Below are 23,110 nucleotides of genomic sequence, written 5' to 3'. Positions count from 1 at the left end.
TGGGTTGAGCACACAGTGTTTGATCTTCATATTATCAGTTAACCTTTAATGTGACTCACCTATACTGAGTTTGTTCCTGCTGCTGTGTGATCAGGAGTCATAATGGCTCTCAGGCTCAAAGTCTGTTTGCTGGAGTGTTTTATAGAGGAACTGCTGCGTGAGTCAGACGTTGTAAAAAAATGGAAATGGAATGTTAACATTACTTTCTTAATCTACAACACCCTTAAAGGAAAGTGTTCAGGATGTCCATAGAAATACTGATACTGTACTTGTTTATGCAGCAGTGTCTGTATGGAGTCTTATAGACTGACTGCCCACCTGTCATTACGATCAATAGCACAAAACATCAGATCTATTCTTCCAAACAACTTGTAGGTCACATTTTCTAGGTCTGAAGTATCGACTTCATGTCAAATTGTGCAGCAAATTTCTATCTTAATATTGTGTCTTTGCATCGGTTTTAAAATCAATCGTGCCACTTTTAAAATCTAAAATAACTTTTTGGTCTGTAGTGCACTGCATTTACCATTTGCCAGATTATTTGAGATTCTGGGTGTGAGCATTTATGCATTAAATGGTACATAACATTTTAAATCCTCACATTAGAACAAAAAAAAGTGTGCATGGTATGGACTACTGAAATCTCAAAAGTCTCATTTACACATTAAATGTGAGCATTTAAAGGACCAGTGTGTAAGTTTTTGGTTTTTACATTTGGGTTTAATCAAGCCTTTAAGCTTGAACTTCATACTGGTACCGTCTTGCTTATAAGAAAACAGTATAAGACAAATGTTTGACAAATAACCTTAACTCAAGATCCACTTAGTAGCTAATCTGCACATCATACGGTCTTCATCAGAAAATGTAATGTATTGGACAATAATATATACTATTATATTATTAATAGATGTATCATAAGATTGTATATTATAATAAATAGATTCTTATGTATTTATAGATTATTTTGCGACACAGACGGATCTGCAAATTGAGAATTGCCCCCTGGCCTCCCATGTTCTGATGCTTACAGAAGGTCCCTGGATTTTAACTAGCACCCTCTCTGTCCAGTTACAAGGCTGTTTGCAGGCGTTCACTGCTAATGGCCTGTGTACTGTCTGTGAGGCAGATCTGATCAAACTCATCTGTGAGATCACACACACAAAATATCTCTCTCTCTCCGTCCCTGAAAGTGATTTATCATTCTGAGGTAAGCAGCCGAAAATAGCCCAGTGACACTTCCTACCTGCGTGTGCGTTTATCTCTGTGTGTTCCTATAAAACCACTCAGCTCTGTGCTGACCAATCGGGTGATAACCTTCTGGTGACATCACAATGATGCAGGACCAGAGATAGACAAGACACACATTCGCATCTTTCACACACACATCTTTTATTTGTATCTTTAAAGAGAAGGAATTTTAAAAGCAGATTGAGTAGATTTTATATATAAACATATATATATACTCATTACTTGTGCCCCACTAGAAGTGTGAGACAGTGTATGTATTTTCAACCCTTTTACAAACCCTGAATGATTTTATTTACACAACTGTAGCAAAACCTCGCTCTGCACTCATCTACAGTAATTTCAACCTGTACAAAATTAAACAGCTTCTTTTTAAAGGACCAGTATGAAAGATTTAGTGGTTTCAAGCTGCCGAGTTGCAGATTGCAAACGACTGAACATCACTTGGGTTGGTATTTGGAAAACTTGGAAATAAGAACGGGCATTGACGTCTGTAATAAATAATACGGTGGCTGTGGAATTCACAAAAAATCCTCCTATCTAGAGCCAGTGTTTGGTTTGTCCGTTCTGGGCTACTGTAGAAACATGGCAGCTCAACATCTATCTAAAACTCTGTCTTTTCTCCTCCTGAAGTATATTTTTAATGAATCTTGAACTTCCAAACGTTCCAATTAAATGTTATTTTGTGCAAGCTAAGCCCTTCCCATATAAAACTGCACTCAACCATTTGCTCATGAATAGCAGACTAATATCATAAGAGGTGAGTGTTTGGATTTCAAAAGTTTGTTTACATTTCTAAAGAATGTGGTTGAGATAATCCTCATATCCTCCCTCAAGAACCCTGCTCCAGACTCTGTTGGAAATACAGTATATCACATTACTGATCTCTTAAAAAACATAAAACTTGAAGGCTCACAGTTCACTCACAGTTGCTTGCTGGGCAGAAAAACTGTAACTCTGTTCCAGTCCGATGTCCATGTAAGCTGACTGAAGCAGCTAAATGGAATTCAGCCAAAATGTCAAAATGTCCTTTGTGAAAAAGGCCTGCTGAGATGTGTGCTCTAGCCACTACTACAGTAATCAGTAATCTATACAGTTTATATTTAATTCAGTGACTTACAATCAGAGGAAGAGCAGCCAAAGCTTCACCAACATAAGGGTTAAAGAAAGAAAGAATCCACAATAAGATCTGTACATGTTAAATAAAGTGTCACTTATTCAGACAAAATGGCTGACAGAGAAGAATTAATGTCTGAAAACCTTTACAGATATTATCCATCATAACACATTACGTACATCGACAGCAGTTTACATTTTCTTATATAGAGTGACTGAAGACCATAGAAAACTCAAAATAAGATAAAAATGAGAGACAAAGTAGAATTAAAATTCAGATCATCGTTAGAGTTGTCCAATGTTGTCCCTGTTGTCTATTTAAGTGTTCATTTTACTGCAAATACAGTAAACTTGCATTAGATTCAATTACGGTAGTTCCCTTTAAAAAGTTCAAGGTTCTGTCTGGCATAATTATTGTGCCTTGAAAAGCACAATACTACTCTTCCCCATACTTATTATTATTCTTCCGTACGTTTTTCGGCGCGCTTCTCCTCCCGCAGTTTTTGTCGCACATACACAAAAAAGGTATCAAAACGTGCGGCTCGGTGAGGACATTAGTGCTATGACTTTTCTAAGCGTTTCGCCAAACAGTTTGCCAGTAAATCGCCAAAAACCGGTCCAAAAAATGAATGGGTGTGTATTGCGAGAATGTTCAACCGCCAGAGTGCGTGACATCATCGCTAGAGTGTGGGGAGAGAGAAAAAATTGTCGAAAAATAAATTTGTAAACTGCTCTCAAGACCACAAATGTCACTCTACAGAAATAATTTATAGATAGAAACGTAGGTAAATCCGTTGGGGTCGCAGTGATACCACTGCTGAAGCTGTCAGAGAAATAGTTTTGGCGGGAGACGCACTGATGCACCAGCAACACCCTCTCACGGCCCCATCTACTCCCATGTTAAAGTGTAGAGGAGAAATGTTTAAAGGAGCTCGTTGAACCTCTTCTCTCTCAATCTCCCCAAGTCACATTTTTTAACTTTAACCACTGAAACTCGGCAGTGCTATAGTCAACAAGATGACGACGCTCACGGTCTTTTTGGTTTTCATTTCGGTCGTTCCTGGCCATGGGTTCGAGGGGATTCATTTTAATTGTTTCTGTCTCTCTGAGGAGTTAGAGACAGAGAGAGAGCGCGCGCAGCTGCTGTGGGCTCCCCTGGTTGCCATGACAACCACAGCCTGCTCACACACACACACACACACACACACACACACACACACACACACACAGCTAGCTACAGAGAATGACAAGACATTAATAAGCTAGCGCTAGGTAATTGGCTAGCTAAAGATAATTAGCAGGTGGCTAACAAACAAACAATTTAAAGCTGAATGATTTTAATATTAACACAAAATAAGAACAATACACCTTAAATATTTTACCCTACTATGAGCTGTTCCTTAATTTACATTAGCACTCCTTCAGGAGCATAATACAATTAAACACATTAACCAAAGCTAGCACGTAGCTAAGCGCTAGCTTTGGTTAATGTGTTTACATGGCTCTAGCTAGCTAGCTAAAGAGAATGACATGAAATTAATATGCTAGCGTGCTAGAGAGCAAGACGTGGTATTAACATATGGGCCAGAGCAAGGCACAATCAAAATTGCTTTAGGGATTTTCTAGTTATAACCGTAATAGCCATCATAACCATAACCATAACCATCATCACCATCACCATCATCATCATCATCATCATCATCATCACCATCATCTTCACCATCACTGTCTCCATCGTCACTGTCATCGTCATCATCCTCATCCACCTCTGGTAGAATTTTAATTGGGAACTCATCTTTATTGTACATTGATGGAAAGAGCTTCTCAGTGAAAGTGTCTGTGAAGGTGTGTATGTGTGCTTTAGTATTGAGATCAGAGAAGGACAGCGTTCCTCTGTCTATGTCCACACAAACTCTGATCTGCTGAAGCTTCTCCTTCACTGCGAGAACAATTGGTTTGGCTGATGGGGAGAAGGCTTTATATTCACCATTAGAGAATCTTATTCTCCATATTCCAGACTCTATTTTCCCTTTCCTCTTGACTGATTCTGCAGCCATACCGAGAGACCAGGTTGTACTGTTGCCAACCTCCACATCCCATCTGTGAGTCCCAGAGTCAAAGCCTTCAGAGCCCAAAACAAGATGGCAGGTAGTGATCCTCTCTAGGTTTTCAGGAAGCTTCGGGTTCCGTCCACATCTCACACTGGTCAGATCTTCAGACAGAATAAGTTTAGGATGAGCAGTGTTTGGATCCAGAATCACAGGAGTGTAGGAGACCATCTCTTCCATCTTGTTCCAGGTGTTGTAGGTCAGGTTGCCCAGGTGTTTGGCCACGTCTATCAGAGCTCCTGAGACCAGCTGTGGATCCTTAAGCAGGGGGCGCTGTTTGACTCTTTTCATTGCAGCCTTGTAGTTCTGCAGGAATGAGACGTCATCAGCTCTCAGCTCCTCCTCTGTGGCTCTGATTGTGTCTGAAAGAGCTGCTATCTCTCTGCTCAGAGCCTCAATCTTATCATTCATCATCTTACTCTTCTGCTTCTCTTCCTTCCTCAGAGAAGTGATCCTGGCCTCCTCTTCCCCTTGTAGAAACTGGTGAAGCTTCTTAAACTGCTCCTTAATCTGCCTCTCTGTGTGTTCGGCCTGGACCTTAATGTGTTCTGCTGTTTGATCAAAGTTTCCTTTAACTTGTTCAAAGATCTTCAGTTTCTCTTTTAAGGGTTTCAGTGTTTTCTGGAGCTCCTCTCTGTGATCTCGTGTAGCTTCATCAATGGGTCTGAATCTGTGGTTGTTGTGCGTCTTTGAATCTCTGCAGACGACACAAATTGGCTGCTGATGGTCCAGACAGAAGAGTTTGAGTTTCTCAGAGTGCAGACTGCAGAGAGCAACAGACTTTGCTGAAACTCTGGGATCTCTGCCCAATAAAAATGTCTCACACAGGTTCTTTAATATCAAGTTCCGAGGTGGATCACTCCTTGATGATCTTTTTTTACAAATTGGACAGTTCTGTGTAGGTTTCCCTCTCCACCATGTCTGCAGACAGTCTTTACAGAAGCTGTGGCTGCAGGACAGAACAACAGGATTTTTGAAGATGTCCTGGCAAACCGGACAGGAGAGATCATCCTCTGATATGGAAGCCATTATGTTAATAAAATGCTGAAAACGTAGCAGGCAACCAAGTCAGCTGTCCTCTCAGTGTCTCAACTTGAAAGGTTTTTTCTCACATTCAGTGTGGGAAGTCAGCATCAGGTAGAAGAAGCAGTATTCCAGTTTTGTCTCCTGTACTTGTCCTACCTCAGTAGGACGTTCAACAAAAATAATTATCTTCGTCTGTCTTTCCGTCTTTTTCCAGTGAGCGCAGAAAAATAATAGGCTGTATTTCCTGGTTTATCTCTGGTGAGTCACACACTGCTCAGCTGATAAAGGTTGGAGTTAATCATTCCGAAGAAAGGTTGTTGACATTTGAACTCAATGACCAAATGAATACACAACTTCCCTCAGAGCTGCTTCAGAAGCTCTGCCAATCCCAGTTCATGGACACACATTGCCAAGTCAGGAATTTTGCCTGCTCCTCCTCCGCTACAGTGACATTAACAGCATTTTACCTCCATGAATGGTGGATGAGGAAGCTTCCACGTGAAACCAATGTGGAAGTGTCCTAAACCTCTATTATTTCTAATGGCCAGCAGGGGGCGACTCCACTCGATGCAAAACGAAGACCGATTGTATGTAAGCTTATTACGTATGCTTAAGCTTATAACGTCAGTAAACCGCTTCCTAATCTCTAGTTTCAAGTCTTCTTCCATGCAGCATGATGTTCATTTTGTAAGTTATGGTCCTATTCAGAGTAAAATAGATGAAGCAGTGTATGCTTCAACACTGCTGGTGTTTCTAGTATAGTGTAAGTATGCAGTGCCCCTTTTATAATATAACATTATAATATAAAACTTCAAATGAACAACATGTAAGCTCACAAACACCCAAAACACGACCACCAATGTTATTGCAGCTCCTTTCCTGATCATAACACCTTTTCGCTCCCAACATCTCCCCATCTCCCCATCTCCCGTGCACGAGCACAAACGCCTCCCGTTGCTGATTGGCTGAAATGATGTTGTGCCACATTGTTTGTTTGCCATTGAACACGTTTTCATCCCAGGTCATCAAATCCTGACAGTGCTATCATGCCCCTCTGTGTCTCATACAGACACATAAGGTAGGTTAAAGCTTACCTTGTGTTGAAGCTAAACCTTTAAATTAAAGCTGGGGAACAACTGTCTGTTTAAGAAGGGAGAGAAGAGAGGGAGTAAAGAAAAATGATACATTGAAAAATGAAATATTTATTTTTATAACTATAACTTAAACACTTATATCTATAATAAATCTGCAGGGCGATTCTTTTTAATGGCTTTGACTTCAGATATTATGTAAATCACTTATAAACATCCATAAATCCCTTTAGAAATCATAGGAAAAACTCTGATAAATCATTGTGTGTTTAAGTTTTATTCAATATAAAATTAATTTTATGATAATTGAACTGCTAATAGCTAATACAGCGTACTTTTAATGGGAGACAATTTGCCAAAATATAAATAAATACAAGCTAAAAACAACAAGGCTGAAGATTTAACCCACTGCTATCTTACTCTTTGGTAACATTATACTTCTTGCTTACATCAACTGTAACTGAGTTCAGCAGTTTTAAGTTCTCTCTCATCAGCCTCAGCCACTGTTTGCTGACGGTCTCAGTGTTTGGTCTTTGTGTTGGCTATGGCCAGTCTCTTGTGAGCAAAACTGCAATTATAGTAATATAATAATAAATAATATAATAAGAAGTATTAAATGTGACCTTCCGATCGTATTTGCGTTTTACTTGTGCAGCTGTGTAACTGGCAGGACTGTCAGAGTCAGTGTTGGTGGCACTTGGTCCGAGGATAGTACTCGGCAGCGTCAACAACTGCGGCTGACACCAGTTAGACAAAACAGCTGTGGCTGTAGCGCTGTTGGCCTCTGTCCCTGGCAGAACTGAAGTACCTGGAAGATGCACCGAAGGAGTTGGATGTAGGTGGAATGAGACTGAAGGTGGGGGCTAATGGCTCTGTGGAGGTAACTGAAGGCTTGATCTGCCAGAATCTGGTTTCTGACTGCCCAGCTGTGTTTGGTGGCATGTTGCAGGTGTGCAGCAGATGTTGATATTGTGGACGAAACTCAAGCTGACCCTTCAGAATGAGGGTGGTCTGGTTTACCTCACCAGTTGAAGGGTGGTTTGCTGCAGTATTATCACCATTGAACAAAAGTTCTGCAGAATGGGAGACCATTTGACGTGCTGTGCCACTTTTTGGGGGGTTTGTGTAAATGTTGGAACAGCCTCACAAAGATAGTCTCAATAAGACGGCAGCCACTGAGCAGGCGAACCGCTTGAACCCAGAACACGCCTCTTTGCTGCCGTATTTTTGGGGGACATAAAGCCACCTGTCAGCAACTTGTCCTGATGCCAAGCAGCATGAGTAACTCTGCCACGGAATGCAGCCTGATATCCGTGTCATGAAAGTGGGCTACAGCTGATTTCATTTGTGGCATATCGCACTGCCAGATGACGCATGAAATACTAGACGTTCAAGCAACAATGATATTTGGCCACTCACTCAATCTGGCCTTCAGCCTAGACTTCCACATCTTCTTGTAGCACCCACTGTCCCCATAAAGGGCAACAGGAGGATCAACATCGGCCACCTGATACCTGAGGAAATCAGGACGGAATTCCTTGTTTCTTTATGTGAAGCACTTACAACTTGTGTTTTGAAAGGACGTGTTTTAAAAATAAAATGTATTATTACTATTATTGTCTGTTCATCGGGCCAGCAGCCATAAGATCCAAAGCCAAACCCTTGCTGGCAGTAAAGACATTTCATTTCAAGATTTCCACAAAGTCAGAGAAAGTGAAAGTGTGCTCATAGTTCAGTTATAAAATCCCAGGGCACCACAGAGCGTCTCTCCTGCAGGGCTCCTGACAGCGCAGGTAAAACATGAAACTCATGTAGGTTGATATAGGAGTTTAGTGTGGCACTAAACTGAAAAAAAAAAGGAACCAACACTCCAATCTCTGTATTGAACTTGAAATTGAAATGGACAGTAATGAACATTCAGTTGACAGTTCTGAGTAGGTTAAAGGCCAAGAATGTAACTGCATATACAGCGGGGAAGTGAGACCCAATCACAAGTGGCCACTCGAGGCGCGTGTGGAGCCGCATTCTAACACCAGGTCTGAGCTGACGTACTCAGAGCTGTCTCCTTGTGACTGACCCGCCCCAAATGCTTGTCAGTGCCAGGTGTGAACAGGGCCAGACATTCTTTGCTGAGGACACATTTGAAGCTTTCCAGGACACATTTTCTAGAAATCAAAGAAAGTTTATTGGAAACAAATAAGACACACAACTGTTTCCATGTAGGAGGAAACATTCTGGTAGTGAACGGTTCAAGTCCAGCACCGACCACAGTATGGAGTGTGGACTGGTAGCTGGAGAGGTGCCAGTTCCACCTTCTGTGCACTTCCGAGGAGACTTGAGCCAAGGCGCCTAACTCCTAACTGCTCCCGGAGCCCCGCTACGTGGCAGCCCATCACTCCCCCATCTCTCCCCATTTGCATGTCTATAAGCCCTGAGTGTGCGTGAGTGTGTTTCATGTGTAAACAGTGAGTGGAAAGAGAATTCCCCCATTGGGATTAATAAAGTAAATCTTCCTCCTCTGAAGACGCCCCTGCTGTGGTCTACTGTGCCCTCCAGTGGTGCAGAGTGGAACTGCAGCTGGTGCAACACTGGCGCAACACACCTGACATACACACATTTGTGCAGAGTCATTGTGATGTGAGGTTTGAGTCATTGAGCAGCTGCCACGGAGAGAGTTTGTGTCCTTCAGTATCTGGGTCAGTCTGACTCACCGCTGTGACAGCAACTGTGTGTGTGTGTGTGTGTGTGTGTGTGTGTGTGTGTGTGTGTGTGTGTGTGTGTGTTTTTATGTAACAATGACTAAGCGCTATTGATGTGGACCAACTCACCTGTCTCGCTCTCTCTCTGTCTCCCTCTTAAAAGTCAAACTGACTCTACTGGCCTGTAAACAGTCTGATGTCAACACAATAACATCTGATTTACTGGATGGAAGCATGTTTGTGTGTGTGTGCGTTTGTGTGTGTGTGTGTGTGTGTGTGTGTCGTTGTAATCCAAGTCCCTTGCCTTCCACCTGTTGCCCCTGAGCATCAGATGACTCACACGCAGCAGGTGAAGAAAAGAAAGAACAGACGAGGGAAGAAAAGAAGCAGAAAGAAGAGGCTGAATAAAAAAAGTCTCAATCATTGTTGTGATCAAAAGGAGACAGTCCTTTAGTCTCTCGCCAGCTGCTGTTGATATTAGATACGTTCAACTTTGACCTTAATCTTGAAAAAACCTCTGACACAATGCAGAGGTCCTGTATACTGTTGGACTTTTACTTCTTGTTGTTCTTATTATTATCATTACTATGAAAGTCCAGAGATGCGAAGCCAAAGTTTGATTCCAAATCTCAAAATGTTATCAAGCATACATGGGCGTAGGTTTTATGTCACGTTAGATTCCTTCAGTGTTCATCGTTCAGGAGGATTTTTTACCGGTAGCCGAATTATCCACACTGAATAAAGCAGTTTCACCTTAAAAATCAATGTTGCTCAGTTTGTTTCTCTGATAACTTGAGATCCAGTTAAAATCTATAGTTAAAAAGGACCAGGATCTAAAGAGCGTATTGTAAAAATGTGGATTAAAACTGGATAAAAAAGTCAATTTATGACAGCGTCCATGACCGGTTACCTGAATAAAATTTGCTCTGACAGGACTGATTTCTTCATGGAGGTGGGTGATTTTAGTCCTTTTAGTCGAATGTGGGTTATTTTTTCACCCAGACCCCCCTCGTTAAATTACGAAGGAGGACCTGAGACCAGAGAGAGAATGTTATTTTGATGAATGCCAGACTCAGATCAGAGTGCAAGGATGTGGCTATTTCCTGGAAGCAGTCCACGCCAAATTAGGCTATCAGTAGAAAAGATTTTTGTTCAGTTCACTAATTGTGACGTCTGTAGCACTCAGAGGAGGAGATTCATCACAATCTGATTGAACTGAGAATCCACACTGTGTGTGTGTGTGTGTGTGTGTGTGATTTAATCCCTCCTGGAAGCAGCTTGTGTTTCTCACGTGGGCGATAACTCACAGAGATGATCCCGAAGTGAAGACACGTGATAACAGAGGGAGCAAATCATAACTTACTGCTGTGAGCTGCTAACAGTCACACTGGGGTTAGTGCGTTCATAATAACCCCCGCAGAGTTTGGTGTTTGTGTGTGCCCCACCCTGGCCTAAATTACACCCTAAGGATCATGGGTAGTCACTGAGGATGTTTAACCGGAGAGTGAGCCGGAGGAGCTGGTGGTTAATCAGCTGAGGATGACACATTTCTGTCCCCCATTTTTTGTGTATTCTCAGTTTTATTTACAGATTATGTTTTGTTTTGATATATTTCATTTTAATATATCTCATTTATATTTATTTATATTCATTTTCAAATTGTATAATGGGCCATCTGTATATTTATTCAATGTATAAAAGATGTATGTTAAACAATTAATCTAAACCCTGGTGAAATCTCACCTGTCGTCGAGAAGACGTTGAAACGATGTCTATGTTTAGTCCTAAACTTCCACTTGTCAACCTTAAATAACCTTTCATCCAATCTAAACGTCTGAAGACAAACAGATGTATAACAGACATCTATTAAACGTCTTTTCAGCGTCATCTCAGCCATCTCAGTGGGATCATAAGTTGCAGTCCTAGTTGTTTTTATTCAGGGCCGCGTTCCCAAGTGCCATTCATGGATGTTCCTAAGTGTTAAATCCATCCATGCACAATCTAAACCCACGTATTCCTGCAAACTGGTCTCAACCTCGGGGTGGTTTCCTAACCTCGGAGTGACCAGCAGATGGCAGCATTACAGCAGAGAGGCAGATTTCAGGTTTTTAAAGTCTGAGCTTGGAAAAAGGCGCCCTGACATTTGTTTGAGGGCTTTTATTAGTTTCCGACTTTGGGAAACTAAATCACACATACAAATATACACACGTTTGATCTCCCTTTGATTACTAAGGTATTAAAGAGGTAATATGTAACATTTCTGCATTAAAATGTCTATAAATACTAGTATACTACTATAAATAGAGCTGGAAAAATGTATCCATTAGTCAGTTATTAGTTAGTCTTGTGATAGTTAACTGAATACTTTGTGTTTTAGAATGTTGATTTTTAGGAAATTGTCAAGTTGTGGCACTTTACTAAACACTGAACCTAATGGTGAAAATAATAATCAGATTAATTGATAAGTAGTGCTAGCAGCCCTAAGACGAGATCACAGATGTATCGAAGTTTGGAAAGTGATTTGATACTTTTGATACTGAATTACTGAGTTTAGTTATAGTTGGTTTTTTTTTTTTTACCCTGTTTGAAGAAATTAAACTAAAATATTAAAAACTCTAGCAGCCAGGTGTTGGCAGGATGTGCTTCATGTTGGTCTGTAGGAAATATTGTGCTACTTCTTTCTTTTATCTTTTGCTTTAAATTCAATATTCAACTTTTCAAATTAAAAACGTCCCCAAAAAAGGTGAAAGAAAGAACAATGAATCCTTAGTAAATATATATAAATATATATAAATATGAACTGTTCCAGCTGGATAGTGACAGCAAATACAGGACACACAAAAAAGTACCACCATAATTGATGAATCAATTATTATTATTATTATTATTGATCCCACAGTGAACATCAAAAGATGAAAAACAAGACATTTCTACATTCTGTTGGTTCAAGTCGTCCGTTTAGTCCTTCGTTCGCTGCTCGACAGTCAGACATCCAATCGGGTTTCAGATCCTCAAACATCAGGAAGTTCACTGGGTTTCATCCATTAAAGCTTTTCTACAAAAATATGACGAGTGACGATTGATGCCGGTGTCACGTCTGATCACATCGTCTGATCAATAAATCAACAAAAATACAATCAGGATATGTATACATACATTTTTATATATAGATTTAGATCTCTCCCAGGAATAGAAGCACTAATATATACACACACACTTGCTGTGGGGCTTGGGTCCAATCAATCAATCAATCAATCAAATGAATATCAGAAGCTCTCAGACTGTTCAGAAGGAAGCTTCTCTGTCTCATCATCAACATAAAACACTTTAATCAGCTGCAGGAGATTCCTAAATACGCAGAAAGGTTTCTCTGAGAACAGACCAGGACCAGCTGACCAGAGACTGGACTGCATTTCCCAGCATGCAGATGGCCTCAGATTTCCAGCAGGGCCGTAGCCAGGATTTGAGAAATACTGGAGGTCCTGAGCCATAAAGTCCCACACATGGAGGAAATGTTTGACGAGCCACCAACCAAACTCTGTTCAATTTTGTGAGTATTTAAAGAAAATATACAGCATTAAGCATCATAGCCTCCTCTTCACCTTCAAGTATGTAACTCTGTTGGAAAATGCTAAATTACTTTTATTTTAACTTTCGTGTCTTACTGAAAATATCACATTCAGTTATTTGGTCTAAAAATATAACAGAAACGAGTCGATCAACAGAAACAGCAACAATTTTTATAATCTTTTAAACTTTTAAGACATTCTTTAAGCAAAACACCAAAACTCTTCTGGTTCTCGCTTTTCAAATGCAAATGTTTGTTTCTGCTATTGTAAGCTGAATATCTTTGGACTTTGGATTTAATGGATTAGTTAAAAAGCTCTGATAAACTCCTCCTCTCGTCGTTTAACCTCCCAAATTCCCCAACCGAGGACACAACCTCAGTCCTCAGTAGTATCTACGGCCCCGCGTCCCGGCCTGCTCTGACAGCCTATCGTATGAAGTCCACGCTCGACAGGCAACTTTTAGAGGCAACACGTCTTTTAACAACTCTGAAACCACTCGTGTCATAATTCAAGTCTGAAGTCAGGCTCATGTTCGGGGGGGTTATTTTGCTCACGATGACTCAAGAAATGTGCTGATTTCAGACTAACTTCTCAACTTCTAAAGCTGCTTTGATCAGCTCTGGCTGAAAGGTCTGGAATCAGCTTATTGTACACATGATCTCAGCCAAAAAAAGAGAAACAGAGAGCGAGGAGATAAAAGGAGTACAGATTAACAAATTAACAGATATTTTACCAACTTAGACCGGGATCCAAAATAGAACCAGCTATTGGAGCCCAACCAAACTCTGTAGATAAATATAGTTTAATTTAAAGCTAAAAGTTGAACGCAAACACACAGTCCTCACAGTGCTGCGCTCTGATTGGCTGTAAAGCCGCTATTTCAAAGAAGGTAAATCTGCTGAGTTGGAGGATTTCCAGTTCAAATGCTGACTGAACAGAATGTCAGTGAGCGAGCTGCATTTAAACACTCAAACAAAATCAAACTCTAGCAGTGTCTTTATTAAACATTCACTTTTATTGTGAACTTTAAACAGTAAAAGTCAATGATTTTTGCATTTCAAGGGTAAATCAGAGACCTGTCAGCAGAGGTTTGCAGTTTTCTAACAGTTGGAAACGCCACCGTGCTGGAGGAGTGACAAAGGAGCGCTCTTCCTCCGTCTACCTGCTGAATATATAAAAACTGACGTTATATTGTGAGTGTGAAGATGTCAGTTTAAACTGGTTGATTAAATAACTGATCTGAAACAAATAGCTGATCAACAAGATTCAGCTTCTGAAGTCTGAGAAATTTCTGATTTCACTTTATGTGACAGTAAACTGAATATCTTTTGGTTTCAGGCTGTTGGTCAAACAATACTTCATCGCCAGCATATTTACTGTGCAAAGACTGAGTGACACCGTAATTGTATCTAAGAGTTGAAGAGCCCTTAAACTGATGATTGTTCGTTATTGTGACAAAGAAATGTACTGAACTGGACATTTTACAGTGTAAAAATAAAACTAATTCAAAAAGATTGTGTCAGTGCTCTTTAAAGGACAAACTATGTAGCGGACACACTGTTTCTAAATCAATTAAAACACACGGCAATTCCGTACCGACATATTTTTTAGCCGACATGTTCGCAGGTAAAAGACGATTTATTGTTCTGCCTCTAGTGTCGTTATTGTTCTTTCCGGTGACTCACAACAGTTGATAGAAGTCAGACATCATTTGATGCAACTTAATGTGTATGTACTGTTGCATATGTTGTCCAATGTTTACCGGAAATGCCAAATATGTATGTGGTTGATGGGAAACTGTGTCTACATTACATAGTTTGTCCAATCAGTACATATCTTGGTCACAATTCTTAACCAAATTTAAGGGTTCCTTATCAACATTGTTGTTATATTTATGTTAAAAAGAAAATATTGGCTGATATCCGCCTCACTAATCTTGTGTGGGCTCAAAATATTAAATGATTTAAAAAGTGGTAGCAGAAAGTTCAACTACATGTTCCAACACAGTGGCTGTATCTAATGATCGCTGCCTTCAAACCTGCACAGACCTGTACGTCCCCAGCAGCTGTGACTGACTATTTTTAACAGTTCTGCTTCTCATAGCCCGCTATGTTCTCAGCAATGACGTCAGCCATAGTTCCCGGTCTGCTTTCTCCTAGAACAACAGCGTTGCCTCTAAAAGTTGCAAACGAACCACTGTCTTCTCGCTATTATTCCTCGTATTAACCAGCTACTTATTTACACATTAAACCAGGAATTCGCACACAGTAACGTTTTTAATCCTTTTGCACACACTGTAGTCGTCCATTGGGCGTCCCAGTAGAGGAAACTGTTGCCACTTGAAGGTGAGGGAATCAAAACTGTGACTCGTCTTCAGTTCCAATAAAAGTGAATGACCTTTAACAAGATGCCATTAAGCAAAACATCCATCCTCCCCAGGTGCCCCCAAAGCTTTTTTTCTTCTTTTTTTTTTTGTTGGAACATATTTACAATCAACAGACCCCGTCGATGTTTTATTCAAGAGTTATGAGCGTCGGGTTCGGTGTTCGGCTCTTTGAGTTAACCTGGAACAGACGACTGAACTGTCACTCACACTGGACCAGCACTGACCCACAGCCAGCAAATTAAAACCTCCACACAGCATGGTTCAACCATGTGACACAGTGGAGGGAGCTACTGGACTAATTACTAAACCCCACCCGTCTGGGACTCTAGACAACAGGCAAATCAAACACACCCAGGACTGAAGAGGATCTGAGACACTAAAAGCTTCCTGTCTGGCTAATTAACCAGCCACGTAACGATCATCTGACCAGGAAGTGAGTACTAACTAAAACAATCAACAGTTCTATGGGTGAGACTGTGTCAGACAAAAACTTTATGCACAATCGAAATGCAAACACGAACCAAAACAAAAAAAACAAAGGCAAAAAGATGGTCGCTGCAGCAACAGGAAATAACGACAAAGAAAGTCTCAGAATGGTTTAAAACAAACAGAAATCTAAACAGCTTAAAAGGAAGCAGAACTTTAGAAAAGAAGACACGTGTCGAGTTCCAGCAATAATCAGTCCACAATCTGTATATAACAGGAAGTCTGTGTGTGTGATTTTGCTCTGTGCCATTAAACTAATAAACCTGCAGGGAAGCAAAAGCGTCGCTCGTTCAGCCTCATTTGTGATTGGTCGGAGGAGGCAGGAGAGGGGCGGAGCGATCGTTGGTGAGGGTCCTTTTGAGCTTGACTCCTCTGATTTTGGTCAGCATGTCTCCTCCTTCCGCCTGGACCAGCTGCTCCGGGTTCTGGTCCTGGCTGCAGGGTGGAGGAGCCTGGGGCTGATAGTGAGCGCTGTGGCCTAGACTGGAGGGCTCTCCCTGGGAAGCAGAGGCCTGGAGCTGGGCCTGCTGCTGCTGCTGCTGCTGGAACAGAAGCTGTTTCTGCTGCTGGCTCAGCTGTTGTTGGTGCTGGTTCAGATGTTGCTGATGCTGGTCTTGCTGCTGATACTGACCTTGTTGATTTTGCAGTTGCTGGGGTTGCTGAAGCAGTGATTGTTGATGTTGAAACTGTTGCTGTAGTTGTTGCTGCTGCTGCTGATATTGTTGCTGCTGTTGTTGAAACTGTTGCTGTAGTTGTTGCTGCTGCTGCTGATGTTGCTGCTGCTGATGTTGCTGTAGTTGCTGTAGTTGTAGTTGCTGTTGTTCTTGAAACTGTTGCTGATAATGCTGCTGCTGCTGCTGCTGCTGTAGTTGACTGCGTTGTTGCTGATGGTTCAGTTGTTGGTTGATTTGCTGTTGTTGCTGTAGTTGTTGCTGGTACTGTCTCTGTTGTTGCTGTTTGGCACTGCTGCCCTCCGGTGGCAGGGAGGGTACAGTGGGTACGGGCACCGGTATGGGCATCTGACCAGGGACCAGCTGGTAGTACGGGGAGGAAGAGGAGGGAGGCAAGGCACTGAGGCTCTGCGTGGAGGTGCAGAGTTTACTGTAACCTAGACCTCCTGCTCCTACAGCAGCGGGCGCTGTGAAGACGTTCTCATCGCTCCCGCCATTTCCTGCAAAAGCTTTAAGGGGAACCTGTGGGGTGCTGATGGGGATGGGAACCCCTCCGCTGATCGTGCCCCTGCGATACGCCGGCTTGGACGACGGTTTGCGCCTGATGGTTGCCGTGTGGGACGGCAGCTGGTGAACCGACCTGCCCATCAATTCGGGCTCAGCCAATAGGCTGACAGTGGAGGAGGGGCGCTTGGACTGAGCAAACTTCCTGTACTGGAAACTGAGGTCGGAGTTCCTTGGGATGGTGGAGGACTTGTCAAAGTCAGACTGGTTGTTGCCGTGGGAGAGGTGATGTAAGGAGATGGAGTCGGCGTCCCCGTGGAGAGAGATAGACTCGTAGTCGACTAGAGAGAGAGACAAAGAAGATATTAGTTGTTGCTCTGCATGCAGCTGGACTTCTGTTATCTTGATGACATTTGATTTAAGTGTTTTCATCTCCTCATCTGACAGCCAGATGACGAAGCAGCAGGAACACATAATCACATCAGTGACTCACTGGTCGTGTGTGTGTGTGTGTGTGTGTATCAGAACAATTAGGATGCATCAATGTGGAAACTCTTATCCAACAGAAACAGAGAACATGTAACCACATTACTTAAAGTCACACACAAACACAGACCCAGTGTAATGTTCTGAGTAATTGAATTAAAAATAGAGGTTGCTTCATGGGAATGACGTAAAACAACTATCATTATTTTAATGCTGAATTATCAAATATTTCATAAGAGAGTCGTGTATGTCAGCTGCCAACAGTAAGAAACAGCTGCACAAATGGAAGATTTCAATAAGGGAAATTAGTTTTAGTACCAAAGTAATAATAAACAACCACAAATCTGACTACAGAGAACACATTTAATACTAAACATTCTCAGGTTGTGCCGCTGTACTTTGTTATATGTTAACTAAATATCTCTGAGACATTACGATCGGTATTTTCACCATTTTCTGTCATTTTATCAATAATGAAAATAGTCATTAGTTGCAGCCCTAAATCTCATGATATTTGGAAAATATATGTGGGAGCACCAATAGACCGCATAGACCGGTGTCTAAAACATTCAACTAGCAGATCATATCAGCTGTCACTAATTAATTTTAATCCCATGAATAACTTAACAAGACGACATTACGACTGTTGTCTGGTTATAGTGCTCCCTCTGCCGTGCTACGTCTTTACTCTAGCTCTCATTCAGTTTAACTTTCATTTATATCAGATCAATGATTTATATTTTTGAACCAGGGCCTTTAGTATTTGGATTAAGTGCATCAGATCTGGATCAGGGACAAAAAAACTTGATTGGGACATCCTTACTAATTAGACTGCTATTCAAAACTGTAGTGTTTCTGCCTTCTCAGCCAACAAAAGCTGATAAAGTTCTTTACTGAATCTTTGAATTTCAGTTCAAAAAAGAATGCAAAGCTGAATGCAAAGCTGAATGCAGATGTGATGATATGCAAATCAATTCCCTGACCTTCGCTGGGAGATAAACAGGCAAGAAGGCAGACAGACAGGCTCATAAACAGACAGGGAGAGTCAGAGACCTACCATAGAGGGGAGGATCTCTCTTTACAGCTGGAAGAGAAGGAAGGAAGTTTAGCCAAGAAAACACAAAACTACTGAAAGAACACAGCAGAGCACCAGAGAGGAGACAGTACACCAGTTAACACAGAGAAATACAGAAGAAACTAGTAAATAACTGAGATGACAGACGGGTCAACAGAGTCAGTTTCATCCAAAAACAAAAACACCACAGAGGGCAGCTGAGAGGTTCAGTCATACGGATCATTTAGCAGGGTTAGAGCTCCCTGAGTGAGTTTGTGTTCACATTCATGTCTCATTTGCCAGACTTGTTTGTTGAATTGTCTCTTTAGTTTCTATTTGAATCACAAGTTATTCCTTTAAGTCAGACTCATATTTAGAGATTCAGAAGCTCATTCACATTTACTAATGTTTTTGTCCGTGATTGCTGAATGCAGCAGGAAACCGAACATCTTCCGGATGCATAAAAATCAGTTTGTATAAACACAATGAGCCTTATTTATTTTAAAATGTGTTTTAGGTTGTTTATGGCTGTGTCTGTACTCACTGTGTGTTTATTTGTGTGTGTGTGTGTGTGTGTGTACACTCACTGTGTGTGTGTATGGTGTCCTCAGAGCAGGACGGGGTGGTGGTCTGCGTGCTGTAGCCACTGGAACAGTGCAGAGAGTCCCTGCTGCTCCTCTGGCCGTCCGAATTCAACGCACCTAACGTCAGAGCCAGCTGATCCCGGGCCGAGCATGACTGAGAGAAAGAGAGGATGAGGCGAGGTTAGAGAGTTTATTATCATTAAGTTTAATTCACACGTTTTCCCAACAACATGATGTTCTAGAGAGGAGAGGAGATAAAAGGTAACATGGGAGAGAGAATAAGGAGAGGACAAGAGGAAACTGGAACAGGAGATGAAACAAGGAAAGAAGGAGATGAGAGGGGAAACAAAGAGAGGAAAGGAGAGGTGATGAAAAGATGTGCCGTCCACCTCTGGTCTCCTGCTGCCCTCCAGTGGCTCATGTGGACTTCGAACTTCAGGGTTTTTTAGTGAACTGATCTGTGTGTGTGTCTGTGTCTGTGTGTGTGTGTGTGTGTGGTGTGTGTGTTTGTTTTTGTGTGTGTTACCTTCCCAGAAGCAGACATGGCTCGAGCTCTCTCTCCGTGGTGTGTGTAGGCGTTGTGTGGGGGGGCCAACATGCCGTTCTCTGCCCCTCCACTACCCGCAGCTGCAAGCTGATTGGTGGAGCCAACTGCGTCCTGTCGTAAAGAAACCAATCACAGTCGATTTAATGATCCGGTAGCGTCAGCGTAAACGACAACACCGTTACCGAAGTATACAGAACTTAATCCCATGGAGCCATCGTAGAAGTCCCACATCACACATCAATTATTAGATTACTTGTACAGCTCCAGATTAATTACACAGCATTAAATACATTTTCCTGTCAGAAGAACATTAAAATAAAGATTTTTTTTAAATGACTACTCTTGAGATAAGATGTATTTACTGTTTTAAGTAGGATTTCTACATTGGCTGCTGGTACATTAACATCAACACAACATTTTAGCTTGTATTTAAAAGTTAAAGATTAGGATTGGAAAATGTTGTCCGTTTCCGTAAGTCTCTGTAAGGGGAAAGGCTCTCAATGAAACCAAGAATCCATGCCAGCTACAAACTCTGCCTCAATCAATGGAAAAAGTTCACATTTCCAAGTTACCCAGGTATTTAAGAGAAAGTGTGGAAGGGTAGGAGCTGGTTTCCACAAGGTGATCACTAGAGAAGACAAATAACTATAACAGAAGAGTCTGGATCCAAAGTGAAACAACTAAAATGCTTTTAAAAAGGAGCTGGTGTTGTTTTATATTGTTCTTACTGATAACAAATCCCATGAAAATGTGTTAGTCCGTCTGAACTCACAAATATATTTTCATTACTAGAAAAAGGCTGAATCATGCAACATTAACGGTGCTTTTAAGTAATCTCAGAAAGCTCCTCAGTTGACTAAATGAGGCACTTTTAGAGAGTCTGTGCTTCAGTAAATCTCTGTAAAGATATTGTGACTTACTGGATTTATGCAAATCTTTCTTGTAGAACTTTGGAAATAAACTCTCCAATTTACAGCGCACACACACACTTGGTATATTTCCATCATCACTTAACAGGCAAGGGAAACACTGCAATCACGGGACCACTGACAAGACACCACGGACAGCCATATTAACACCCATTTAAATTCCACGACAGAGTGGGTGTCTTGACAACAGGAGAGAGATATGTGACGAGGTATCTACCAGCGGGACGAAGGCGGGACGAAGGGATCACATGCGGAAAGTAGGATATACAGGATATACGCGTCTGGTGGTACATACTGACTGTCAACATCAGGCTTTTGGATACGTTATCGCAGCTCTTTCAGCACCTCCATTAGTCAAAACAATAAAACATTTAGAGCTGAAAGGATCAGTCAATTATTCAAGTGTCTAATCAACAACAATTTTGTCGATTGATTAGTCGTTTCAATAATTTTTTAAGCCAAATCCAGCTTCTCAAAATGTGAGGATTTGTTGCTTTTCTCTGTTTCGTATCATTGTAAACTGACTATTTTTGGATTTTAGACTGTTGATTGAAGCAAATTAGTAAATTCAATTTCATTTTCTTACATTTTATTAACCAAATGATCAGGAAAGATTATTAATCAGCAGATTACTAATGAAGATATATCAGCTGATATGAGCTTGTCACAGATATATCAGTACTGGTGTATACGGCTGCTGATTGGCTAAAAAAATTCAGTATCAGTCGAGATATGATAATTTGTAAGTGTTGAGCTGTACGCAGTGGTTTTTAATGTTTATTATTTAAGTGAAAGTTGACAGTAAATAGCTGAACTTTGACGCAGCTACTATTTCTTCAGTCTGCACCACAGTGATTAAAGGTTAAATGCTTCACTCTAGGGCATTTCTTCAACAAGTAAGGGAACGTGGTAAGTATTAATTATTTAAAAAAAGATGCCCCTCAATGCTTAAAGTACAAAAAATCAACCATTAATCAATCATTAAAGATCTTTTGAATGACTCAGAAGGAGTCTGTTTGGAAACTACAGGGTAAATACAAAAGACTGTGCAGCTACAATCTAACTTTTAGCAAAAATTGAGGACTCTACAACATTGTTAGTCAAATACAGACTAGGAGACAAACAGTGAGTCAAAGACACAAACATCTGACATAACACGTTAAAAGAGGACACTGACAAGGCAGAAAATACACGATAAACACACGTACAGTCAGGCAAACACTTACACAAACTGAATCACCGTACATGTGAACAGACACAAATGTACAAAGTTTTGTGGAACAGGCTCAAGAAGTGGGTTTAAAATGTCAGAGAAGTGAAATCCAGATTTTATGGGATGAAACCAGAGCTGGATTAGAGATAAATGAGGCTCACTGACACATTTGGAGAGCATGAAATCAGAGACATAAAGGTGAAACCAGAGGCAAAAAAATCAGTGCCAAGTGTGAACGGATAGAAAACATGAGGATTTAAACGGTAAATCGGTGGGAGGTAATGTGAGATGGAGTCAGACTGAAGCCGATGGAAGACAAACGGTTACAACACGGTAAAAACACAGGACGGTGCTCGGGTTGGGAGGAATGTAAATAGTTGTAGTTTTTTCTCACGGTGGTCATATCCCTGCGGCTAACGCGGTGGCTCAGCGCGGGGTGGTGGCCATGGCCGGCAGCGTAACCGTAGCGACCACGGCTGCCCTGACGACCGAGGCGAGAGGGGGAGTTCCCTTCGCTCAGGGACCGCCCAGTTTCATCACAGCCAATCAGCAGATAGGGGGAGGAGCAGCGCTACACACAGGAGAGGATTAGAGCGGTGTGTGTAGTCCTCGTCACGGTGAAAAGCTTTTATTTTGTAGATCCTCAAAGCCAACAGTGTCATTTTAAAGTGGGGGTGTGGGGTGCTGAGAGTTGGCAGAAGGGTCAGAGTGTGTGTGGGATTGTGGGAGTTTGAGTGAAATGTACCTTTAAGACATGAATAAATGTTTAAACAGAATTTGCATTGTAGTTGAATTTAAGTTTTAAAGCCTACATTAATTGAGTTTGGCTGAAATAAGATAATTCTCAGAATGTGATTGATGTACACTACATGGCCAAAAGTATGCAGACACTTCAACAATTCACCCATGTTTTATTCTTGAACGTGTAAATCAAAAACAATGGACAGTACCCTGGTGAGCTAACAGCCTCCACCCTTCTGATCTTAGGGATTTGTTTCCATTCAGACACGAGCACTAGGGAGGTCCAACACTGATGTTCGGTGATCAGGTCTGGCTCTCAGTCACCGTACCAGTTCATCCCAAAGGTGCTGGATAGGGTTGAAGTCAGGACTCTGTTCAGGTCAGTCAAGTTCTTCCACAACAAACTGGGAAAACCAGTTTCTTTTTGGATCTGACTTTGTGCACAGGGGCCTTTTTCGAGTTGAGGCAGGAGAGGACCTACACCAAACTGTTGCCATGAAGAGCGCACAGCGGCCCCACCAAAAGGTACACTTAAGTATGTGGTGTCCCCATACTTTTGGCCATATATTGTATCTCAAATGTAAGCTTACTGTTCAAACAATCCATGAAGATGTAATATAATTTTATACAGATAAAGTGACAAATAATTCTAGAA

General features: G+C 41.4%; 2 protein-coding genes across 4 annotated transcripts in view; both read right to left on the bottom strand.

Annotated features, from left to right (window-relative positions):
- Positions 1–1,364: 1,364 nt before the first annotated feature.
- Positions 1,365–5,794, bottom strand: LOC127371130 (nuclear factor 7, ovary-like). Its single transcript, XM_051413798.1, has one exon. It carries the CDS (start codon positions 5,496–5,498, stop codon positions 3,984–3,986), a length of 1,515 nt encoding a protein of 504 aa, XP_051269758.1. The 5' UTR covers positions 5,499–5,794; the 3' UTR covers positions 1,365–3,983.
- A 6,348-nt stretch (positions 5,795–12,142) lies between these two features.
- mtss1 (MTSS I-BAR domain containing 1) overlaps positions 12,143–23,110 on the bottom strand; it is a 55,506-nt gene continuing 44,538 nt past the window's right edge. The window contains exons 11-15 of one of the 3 annotated variants that reach the window (XM_051413788.1): positions 22,109–22,285; positions 19,552–19,683; positions 19,029–19,179; positions 18,445–18,471; positions 12,143–17,242 (exon numbers count right to left, since the gene is read on the bottom strand). In XM_051413788.1, coding sequence (XP_051269748.1) covers positions 16,023–17,242; positions 18,445–18,471; positions 19,029–19,179; positions 19,552–19,683; positions 22,109–22,285 — 1,707 coding nt within the window. In that variant the 3' untranslated portion in view covers positions 12,143–16,022. The remainder of the gene's footprint in view (positions 17,243–18,444; positions 18,472–19,028; positions 19,180–19,551; positions 19,684–22,108; positions 22,286–23,110) is intronic. The other 2 variants (XM_051413789.1, XM_051413790.1) reach the window with 2 other exon arrangements.

Source organism: Dicentrarchus labrax, unplaced genomic scaffold, assembly GCF_905237075.1.
Source record: "Dicentrarchus labrax unplaced genomic scaffold, dlabrax2021, whole genome shotgun sequence".
NCBI classification, from domain to species: domain Eukaryota; kingdom Metazoa; phylum Chordata; class Actinopteri; family Moronidae; genus Dicentrarchus; species Dicentrarchus labrax.
The sequence above is the reverse complement of the archived record's forward strand: the minus strand, read 5'-3'. Positions and strand labels throughout refer to the sequence as shown.